Source organism: Bufo gargarizans, chromosome 1, assembly GCF_014858855.1.
Source record: "Bufo gargarizans isolate SCDJY-AF-19 chromosome 1, ASM1485885v1, whole genome shotgun sequence".
In the NCBI taxonomy this organism is placed as follows: Eukaryota; Metazoa; Chordata; class Amphibia; order Anura; family Bufonidae; genus Bufo; species Bufo gargarizans.
Window position 1 is genome coordinate 496,544,549 of NC_058080.1, and position 11,062 is coordinate 496,555,610.

The 11,062-nt window shown below is 40.1% G+C and overlaps 2 gene segments (V, D, J or C); both read right to left on the reverse strand.

Annotated features, from left to right (window-relative positions):
• Positions 1–1,737: 1,737 nt before the first annotated feature.
• On the reverse strand, positions 1,738–2,239 carry LOC122928111. The segment is given in 2 exon segments: positions 1,738–2,099; positions 2,184–2,239. Coding segments are annotated over 2 exon segments (399 nt in total).
• Positions 2,240–6,772: 4,533 nt separating this feature from the next.
• LOC122928117 lies at positions 6,773–7,438 on the reverse strand. The segment is given in 2 exon segments: positions 6,773–7,194; positions 7,322–7,438. Coding segments are annotated over 2 exon segments (465 nt in total).
• Positions 7,439–11,062: the final 3,624 nt, after the last annotated feature.

Below are 11,062 nucleotides of genomic sequence, written 5' to 3' on the forward strand. Positions count from 1 at the left end.
ACTGGCTGACTATTACATGTGCACTTGGCAGCTGAAGACATCTGTGTTGGTCCCATCTTCAGATGTGCCCACATTGCTGAGAAATAGGAGGTTTTAATATATGCAAACAGGCCTCTAGGGGCAATGGAGGCATTGTCTTTACACCTAGAGGCTCTGCTCTCTCTGCAACTGCTTCACCCTCTCCACTTTGATTGACGGGGCCAGGAGTGATGACGTTTACACTGCCTGGTCCTGCAAATGAAAGTGGAGAGGGTGCAGCAGTTTCAATGAGAGAGAGCTGAGTCTCTAGGGTGTAATGGCAATGCTTGCCCGTCCCCCCACCCCATTTGTATATATTTAAACTTTATTTCTCAGTAATGCGGACACATATGAACATGAGACCAACACAGATGCCTTCAGCTGCCAAGTGCACATGTAACAGGTCAGCCGGTGTCATAGGCACAGATCTGCTGACAGGTGCCATGTAAGCACTCTAACTTGCCTCTTGTGGTGACAGCAGCACCCTGTATACCACTGTATTTGCATGGTTCAGTCACAATTGACATGTTTACATTTTTTTTTTGGGCTATGATTTTCCAAGTATAAACACTTTATTTTCTGGGATCTCTATGATTTTAACAGATATGCTCATGTAATTACTAACTCATGTACATTCCTCCCTGTGCTTTTTCTTTTTCAATTTGGGCTTTCCTGACCCATTTTCACCATATAAACAAATTATTCTGATTTGTTTCCATCCTGTGCAGTACGTAGCACTTCCTGTTGATGCATCCAACCAAACCCATGATGCACTTCCCCTTTTTTTGCTACATCCCTCAGCACCGCCCCTAACAATGCCCAACTAGTTTAAAGCTCCTCCCACTCAGCTAGTTACATAGACACTCCCTGATCACTGACCATGTTGTTGCTTTGACACGGACATAACATCGCAGGAAATAAGAAAGAGCCACATGGACATGGTCATGTGACCACAGCCCAGACCAGAAGATAGGAGCACAAAAGGCAAAAGTAATACATTACAAAATTACAGCTACCTTCATAAATGATTATTTTGAAGGATGTTGATGCAAACCGGAAACCCTCTCTAAAGGCGTTATCCCCTGAACCTGGACATACCCCCATTTTCACCCAGGCAGCCCCACTGATATTAGCATTTCATGTCCCGATGCTCTCTCTTTCCCTGCACTATATTGCTCAGGGCAAGGGCTTTTTTGTTTATATTGTTACACTACTAAGTGGAGGCTTCCGCCTAGCAGTGTTCCCGGTGACGGGTGGGATTTAGCGCTGCCCTAGCCGTTTTACAGGCTAGGGCTGCGCTAAAGCCCGTCCATTATTGCGGTGACGTCACTGCTGGGCGGAAGCCTCCGTCAAGCTTTCCCCATAGGGAGCGGGGTACGGGAAGGGCAAAGGAGAACATTGGAACATTGGAGCATGAAATGCTCCGATGGTCATATTAGGGGGGCTGTCTGGGTGAAAATGTGAGTATGTCTGTCTGAGTTCAGCGCTGAACCGGGACAGCCCCTTTAAGGGAAGATAAGCCGCTTTAAGGAAGATAATAAAGTGACAGCACAGTGTATGTTTTCAAGTTCTAGTTCTAAACTGCTGATAATTTATGCAGACCTGTTTTATGTAATTGAAATATATTTTCTGCTTAAAACTGCAAAGAATGTGTGATGAAAAAAAATTATATTTTTTTTTATAAGGCACTGCTGCCACCTAGTAGATGGAAGGACTTCACTATCCTTTCTGATGTTTTTGTACTGTCTGTTTATTTGGTTTTGTCACTGTGTCTCTTGCACAGTAGTAATTTGCAGTGTCCTCCAATGTCAGCCTGTCAATTTTTAGATATGATGTACTAAGTGAATCGTCTTTTGTTATTGTGAATCTTCCTTGGAATGATGAAGAATAATAAGCGTTTCCAGTATTGGTATTAATGTATCCAATGTGTTTCAATCCTGCACCTGGAGCCTGTTGAACCCAGTGCATAGCAGCAAAGCTGGTGAACGTGTAACCAGATGCTCTACATGATAATGTTACACTCTCTCCGGGTTTTTTCATTTCTGAGCTGGGTTGTGTAAGTTGTGCTTGTGACAAAACACCTGTGGATAACAAATACCATGTATCATTGTACGATCCTTCCATAGCCTTGTATTATATGGTCTATGCATCTGTATTCTACTTACCAGGGAGAGAAGACAAGATACAAAATAAGAGAAACATGTTTCAAAGCTTCTCCAGAACTACTGGTGGAGTTACCTACATGTCAGCTTTAGTTTTTATACCTGAAACATGTCAAGCAGGAAGCTTGGCTGATATTTGCATAATTCAGGGTTCGTTGGAAACATGCTAAATTATATGCAGATTTCATGTTAATATTTGAAAGAATGAAGTTGAAATTAAACAATTAAAAACATATTTAGAAGGGCCTTGTTATTGGACATCAGAATGTTTCCTGAGCTTGACACAAAATGTATTAGACATCAAAAACAATGTAAACCCAGTTATTTATGTATATAGGATATTATGATAATACATAGCTGTCTGCTCTCCTTGGATCTTGTCACTACCTGAAGAAGTTTCAGGTGTTCTCAAATAAGACCTATTTTTCCCTTTTTCTCCCTCTCTCACCCATTGTTAGGGAAGGGGGTGAAATATATGGAACTCTTATGTGTTTTTTATACTATGAGGCTAATGATAAATAAAGACAATACAAAGTTACAGAACCTTAACAGGACTTCCATAAATGCGGTCAGTCACTCATCTATGAGATAATTTCCATAAGGGATACCAGTATGAAGTGCATATTCTGTGCCAATGCTATGACCATCGGGTACTTCCCTGCAAATCTGACTGGCACAGAAGATGCGCTTCATATCTGCACCCCTTTGGGCCGCTGTTCCAATAAAACCTGTTAATATTCTTCAGAAAGAGCATCCTTCTAATATAAGATTTTTTCTGGTCCCGAAGAAACTGATTGAGGCAGGAGTGTGATATACCAATAATATACTTTCTATATAGTGCATATGGGTAGTGCAGCATTTGTTTGCGGTTTTGCTGCGTTACCGCATCTACACAGAGTGACAAACGCTATTGGAACCAATAATTTCTACTGGTGTGATTTACCAGTTTGCCCCCCAAAAAAACGGATTGAGGCAGGAGTGTGATATACCTTCTTCCACAAATACTGCTCTTCTATAGGGACTTTTGTCACAGGGTCATTTTGAAAATTTTTAGGGCCTACACTGGCCGACAGTTACGTTTTTATCCTGTGACCGCCAAATGTACCTCCAGCCTCAGAATCCAAAATTCTTTGCTGTCAAGTGAATGCCTATTGGCTAATTTTTGGGGCCTGTACTGACCGACAATTACATATTTATCATGTGACCGCCTAATGTACCTCCAGCCACAGAATCCAAAATTCTTTGCTGTCAGGTAAATGCCTATTGGCTAATTTTTTTGGGGCCTGTACTGACCGACAATTACATATTTATCCTGTGACCGCCTAATGTACCTCCAGCCTCAGAATCCAAAATTCTTTGCTGTCAGGTAAATGGCTATTGGCTAATTTTTTTGGGGCCTGTACTGACCGACAATTACATATTTATCCTGTGACCGCCTAATGTACCTCCAGCACAGAATCCAAAGTTCTTTACTGTCAGGTAAATGCCTATTAGCTAATTTTTGGGGCCTGTACTGGAGTGGCAAGTTCTCACAACAATACTAATATCTCATGAGACCTTATAAAATGTGAAGTTGTGTGTACCGCGAAAAAATAAAATCACATCATTAGGGATTTTCGCAATGGCGCTTTTTTTAAACACTCGATCTGCATATGCAGTGATTGTTATAACATGTGAAATGTAATCAAATACACTGCTTTAATGTCAAATTACTTACAGTGATCAGAAATTCTTCCTCAACGTCGCGAAAATTGTTGCCAACCATCTTTTCTGATCGCATTCAACTTCGGTCTGGTGGAAACCCAGTTGCAGTAGTAGGCCGTGTATATTTTCCGCATGCGCGTACGCGAAAATTACATTGCCGATATTTCGCATTGAAAAAAATTATGAATGGAGATTGCAAAATTCGAATAATACATCTGGTATGTCACTGTCCATGTTGTGGGACTATTTGTGCATTTCTAGTAAGTATTCGGTGGCTGCAAATATGAGCTGAAGGTTTTTCAGGTTCGCCTGCCATTAAAGTGAATGGGGCCCGCTGCAAATTTGCGGTTCGCAAACAATTGATGTTCGTCCATCACTATTCTTGAGGAATAAAGGAAGAAAACAGAATTCAGAAACAATGTAACGTGAAATAAGTTTTATATTTTGCGCTGTTTTTTCCACAGCTATTTATACACATTACTGTATGAAGCGACATGTATTGCTGAACATGTAGACTCTATTGTAGTCCACCTCTCACTGTTAGGGATGATCCACTTATGTCTTTTTCACAATTTTGCCCGTTTTTTGGAGACCAAAAGACAGACAAATATTACCTGCAAGACACTACCAGATGATATGCAGGTATAGACACACATAGGCACATTTATACACAAAGGTACACATACTCCTCAACATTGAAGCTGCAACACCAAGAAGGAGAAAGTGTAGAATTATGGAAATCACAGCATCACTAGACATGGTAATGATATGCCTATGATAACGTTGATTAATAGTTGTCTGAGGAAAGTTCTGCCACGCTGAAGGCAGTTGGGCTCGCAAACCATCATGATCCGCTGCTGGCAGCTCCCTTTGCAATTGACGACCTATGATGTCCCAGATGTGCTCACTGGGTGACAAGTCTGGAATTGCTGCAGGCCATGGTATTACGTTTAAGCCACTCAAGCTACTCACTGTAGCATAAGCAATGTGTGGCCTGGCATTCTCCTGTTGAAAAATGGCCATACCACTTGTTCAATGACCAAATCAATGTGATGTTTAGCTGTTTAGTGTACCTGAAATGAAGAACAGAGGGTTCCAGCTACCGTACATTATGCCACCCCACACCATAATCCCGGGAGTAGAACCGGTATAATATTCCCTTGTGAAGGCCTCTTTATGACATTGCCTATGTGGTCAGACTAAACAAAATCACTGAAAAAGATGATTAAAAAAACACCCTCCACAATGTGATAAATAAATATGCGGATGTACATGGTTACATTTATAAAAGAAAAATCACAGAAAATAATGTACTAACACAATAGATGCAAACATTATACAGTCAGGTCCAATTCTAACATTTTGGCTCTATACACCACCACAATGGATTTAAAATGAAACAAAGATGTGCTTTAACTGCAGACTGTCAGCTTTAATTTGAGGGTATTTACATCCTGATTTGAAAAGTAATATCAGGAAGTATTACTTTACTGAGAGAGTAATGGATGCATGGAATAGCCTTCCTGCAGAAGTGGTAGCTGCAAATACAGTGAAGGAGTTTAAGCATGCATGGGATAGGCATAAGGCTATCCTTCATATAAGATAGGGCCAGGGGCTATTCATAGTATTCAGTATATTGGGCAGACTAGATGGACCAAATGGTTCTTATCTGCCGACACATTCTATGTTTCTATGTTTCTGTCCCATTACTTTTAGTTCCTTAACAAGTGGGAGGCACATATGCAAACTGTTGTAATTCCTACACCGTTCACCTGATTTGGATGTAAATATCCTCAAATTAAAGCTGACAGTCTACAGTTAAAGCAAATCTTGTTTGTTTCATTTCAAATCCATTGTGGTGGTGTATAGAGCCACAAATGTTAGAATTGTGTCGATGTCCCAATATTTATGGACCTGACTGTATATACCAACACCTAATAGTAAACTAATTGCAATAATTTATTTTAGTATCAGTTTATATATTTAAAAAATAAGCTACAGTTTTCCCTAATACCTTAAAAAGGAAAAACATATCTAAAATAACATAATAAAAAGTGTTGCGTAAAAAATTATTTTGGTAGTCCAACAAAATAATAATAAAGAATTCCTGGTCACGAAAAATGCCTGGTGACTCCTTTTCAGGAGTGGTTATGAAGGGGTTAATCAAATCTTTTTTTTTTTGTTTATATTAATACACATGAGAATAAATAATATAATTATGTTACAAACACATACAAAAAAACTTTAGCACATGCCGAATAAAACATTATGAAAAGTAGTATTTAAGAAATAATAATATATGTTTATTGATCTCTGAACACACACTAAAAGGTATTAGAACTCATTTTTATTTTTTCAACTTGTGACTGTATGATTGTCTATGCAGCCAGAGTTCTCTAGTGACAAAAACAAAAAAAACCTAAGAGGATGTTCACAGAAAGGATTTTAAAACTGCGATGAAAAAAAATTCAATGTGGAATTCATCTTTTTTTGTATGATTTTTCGCATGTTTTTTCATGCAGTTTTTGATGCATTTTTTTGTTCACTAAAGTAAAAAGCTGCATTTTCAGCTCAAGATGCACATGAAAAAGAAATAAATTGAAATAAATAGGAGGCTGTTTTGAGTAAGGGTACAGCCCGATGATGCGGCTGCATTCAAGCCATGCCCATCTGTGTCAACCAATATGCACACGATATTGCAGTAAAATAATGTGGTCATTATTTGCCATGGATGGACGTGGCTTGGACACATGTGGCCAGCCTCACCGTCGAGCTATACTCTTATTGGCCACTTAATAGCCCATATAAGATGTAACTAAGGTTTGGTGTGCTGCAAAAAGGTATGTACATGATGCAACCCTATAAATATAGATTACCTTTAAATGAGTTTAGGATTTGTGAATTATGAAGTTAAGTTCTAGCTTTAGATACTTCACAACATAAGCTGAATGAACATCATTGTGGGTTATTTTGACAGTGCTTGGGCAGAACTTCCTCATAGTGTATGTAGCACAGTAGTACGTGGCAGTGTCTGACTCTACCAACTGATCAATCTTAAGCAGACCAGTAGATCCACTAGTAGATGGTGTAACCCTGTCTTTAAAGCGATCCTGTATATAGGTGGTTTGTCCTGTTTTGAAAGCTGCTATCCACTCCATAGTTCTGCTGCCAGAAAACTGTCTGAACCAGTGGATGTGGTGATCATTTATGTTGTATCCACTGGTTTCACATCGTAACTCTATCGATTTTCCAAGCTGTGCAATCTCTGTCTGTTTCTGATTTAACACTGCAGCAGATCCTACTGGGCGATCTTAAAAAGAAAAATATATATATATTTTAGGAAATATAACAAGAGACATGATATATGTCATGTCATGCTCTATCTATCTATCTATCTATCTATCTATCTATCTATCTATCTATCTATCTATCCTTACCTGAGACATACAGCAAAAATATGCATAAAATATAATATTCCATATTAGTGGTCTAAGCAGTTGTATTTGAGTACAATAAGCTGTTTAACCATCAGGTTACTCCTGTTTATGTACTGTACCGATAGTTTTGTGTTTATATATAAGGATGTTCTCATTTGCATATCATATTTTCAGTCTAACTACCACAGGGATTTGTGTCTGATTTTGCCAGCGTACATATATAAGTTATACATGATATTATTTTTTATGTTTAGTCTGCTGAATATAACTGATTTATTTGTATAACTTTTATGTATTTTTATTTTATTTTTGTTATTCATGGGGCTTTTTTTATTTCATTTTTATAGAAATAATATTTTGTGTAATTAATGTTTTTAAAGAGTAACTAATGTCCCTAATGCCCTAATAATAGTTTTTCTAATATACTTTATTAATGGATTTTGTATTTTTAGTACAGTTTCCCCTTCCTAAAGCGCACCCTGTGTTGACAGCTCAGCGGTGTATGGAGTACGGGCTGTAGACACTTTATGAATGGGGCCGCAGCAGCAGTACGTACGGGCAGGAGCGCATATTGCTGCTCCTGTCTGTGCCCCTGGAGGTTTACCAACTCCTGGTATAGCACATGGGTACCTTGTACCCATGTGCTACGCCAGAATTAGCTGAGTGGACCAGGCTCCTGCTTCTGCCTGCTCCGGTAAGCTAAGAGAACGGCATGTCGGCTTTTAGTTTAGCAGAGCAGGCAGAAGCAGGAACAGCTCTGCTTAGCTAATCCTGGCATAGCATATGGGTACAGAGTACCCATGTGCTGTGCCAGGAATTATTAAACCTCCGGGGGGCACGGGCAGGAGCAGCAATATGCGCTCCTGCCTGTACTCACTGCGCTGCAGCCCCATTGAGAAAAATGTCAACTCTGTACTCCACACATCATTGAGCTGTCAGCGCTGTACAGAGATGACAGTTTTAAGCACACAGAGTACACTTTAGGGAGGGAAAACTGTAATAAAAATACAAAATCCATTAATAAAGTATATTGCAAAAACTATTATTAGGGCATTAGGGACATGTTATCAAAATTTTATTCAAAAGTTTAGTTACTCTTTAAGTTTAAAACACATGAAAATATGTACAGTATAATTTATTTTATTTAAGGTTTTACTGATTTCATTTTCCAGAGATGAAGATCCTAAGATTTTCTACAACAAGGATATGGGTCAGGAGTCACTGATAACAGGGAATAGAAATGGTTAAATATTTACAATATATTATGTACTATTCTCCAAGCCAAGTCTGTGCCTCTTACACTCTCATTTGACCTTTTAAGATTTTTATTAAGTTATAGCAAAATCCAAAGTCTAAAATACTATTATGCCCATTGGTAAATGGTATCAAGTTACTGAATCAAGTGACTTCAAATGACTTCAATAACCAACTGAAAAGTGATACTAAATAGTAATAAAATATATAATAGCCGTACAACCTATATAATAAGTGTGACTAATCCTCCAGTGGACACTGCCAAGGCTGTGAATAATTGCTCACACAGGAAGAAACATCATGGGATCAAGTCTACCTTTCTCAGAATCATCTACTCTGGTAGGTACCCTGTGGCTTGGTAGTTTTTAAGTTTTCCTGTGAAATTTTAAGTGCACCTTCATGTATCATTCCAAGCAGTAATATAATGCTAAATGGTCTGGTGGATTTGTCACATTTAGCAAACAGCTTGCAAGGCCACTACATTAATAAATTATGCTGTATATATAACTAATTTATAATTGCTTGCACAATACCAGAAGCATTTGAGAGATGGCAGAGCGGTTGTCATTATTAGTAAGGAATGAAGGGTCAATTTTGGCCCAGCTATGTGTACTCCTTTTGCTATCCCATTACCATTTACATGCTGCTGCTGTCTGTCCTAAAGCTTTAGGCCGAGCTATGTGTAGGCATTATTCTATCCCATTACAGTGTACCAGGGACAATAATTTAACCTTGTTCTTTTAGTTCAGTAGGTGACATATACCCATTTTTTTCTGTAAAGTACAATCCAAGTAAATGGGTGAATACACGCGCACGCTGGTAGACGCACTGCTGGTGGCATTCCCACCTGACAGCAGGGGCACAGTGGAAACACAAGGCGAATGCAAAGGAGGAGGAAGAGGTCGCCAACGCAGCTGGGGCACCGCCAGCACCTCAGAAGGCAGGGTTAGCATGGTCCAAAATGTGGAAAAGCTTTGTCAGCATGCCACAACTACCAGCACCACCAGCTGATATGGAACGTCTTAACAGGAGGCAGCATTTTAGCAACATGGTGGAGCAGTATGTGTGCACACGCCTACATGTACTGAATGATGGGTCTGCCCCATTCAACTTCTGGGTCTTCAAATTGGGCACATGGCCTGAGTTTGCCCTTTATGCCTTCTGTTTAGCACGGCAGGGGGCGTTATCACAGACAAGCGCAGCCACCTGTCCACAGCCAATGTGGACAAGCTCACGTTCATTAAAATGAACTAGGCATGGATCCCACAGGACTTGTCCGTACCTTGTGCAGAATAGACATGTATACCGGCCTCACCCAGCCATTGTTGTACTCCAGCGCACTTGCTCTTTGTTTTATTTTTTTATATTTCCCAATATTTTGGGGTCTACCAAAATGTAAAAAATAAATAAAACTGTGTTGGCTACTTCCTCCTCCTCCACTGCCGCTTCCACCTACACCGCCTCCTCAACCTCCTACTCCATATGGACCTCCTCCTCCTAGATCAAAATTATTATTTTTGATTTTTACTTATTTTATTTATAATTTCCCTATCCACATTTGTTTGCAGAGCACTTGCCATGCTCTTAACCACATTTTGCTGCCATTTGCCCTCTAGCCCTTTCCATGACTTTTTTTAGAGTAATTTTAGTGCTCCTAAGTTCGGTTCCCCATTGACTTCAATGGGGTTCGGGGTCAAGTTTGGGTCCTGAACTCAAACTTTTTTGGTAAAGATCGACTGAAACCGTCGGACCCGAACATCTAGGTGTCCACTCAACTCTATTCAGGAGCTAGGAGAGAGGTTAGAAGTTCAAGAAGCTGTCCGTAACCTCAAAGTCTCCCCTCCGTCCACCTTACAGGTGGAACCCCACATTAAACTTCCTGAGCAGTTCCCGGGGGATTGCAAACGTTTTTAAACCTTTAAGGAGAGTTGCAAACTATATTTCAGACTGCGACCCCATCCTTCTGGCCTCGGGCCACAGCGAGTGGGAATTATAATATCCCTGTTACAGGGTGACCCCCAGGAATGGGTGTTTTCATTACCCCCCGACTCGCGGTGTCTTGAGTCAGTTGATGCGTTTTTTCAGGCCCTAGTGCTGCCTTACAATAAACCAGACAAAGCAACCGTAGCTGAGAGTCAGCTGAAAGCTTTGGCGCAGGGTGACCGACCGATAGAGGAATACTGTACTCAGTTTATAAAATGGTGTGTTCCATCTGGTTGGAATGAACCTGCTCTCAAATGTCATTTCAGATCTGGTTTGTCTGAGACTCTTAAAGATATGCTTGTAGGTTATCCTTCCCCTGAGACCTTGGAAGATTATGACTCTTGCCGTAAGACTGGACAGACGCATTAGGGAGAGACAGCTGGAACATTTGTTTTCTTCCCACCCAGGTTATGGCCAAACCAGAGGTCTGTCCTGTGGGAATCAAGTCCGAGCCTTTTGCTGATGAACCCATGCAGATTAGTATGACCAGAAGAGACCAACGCC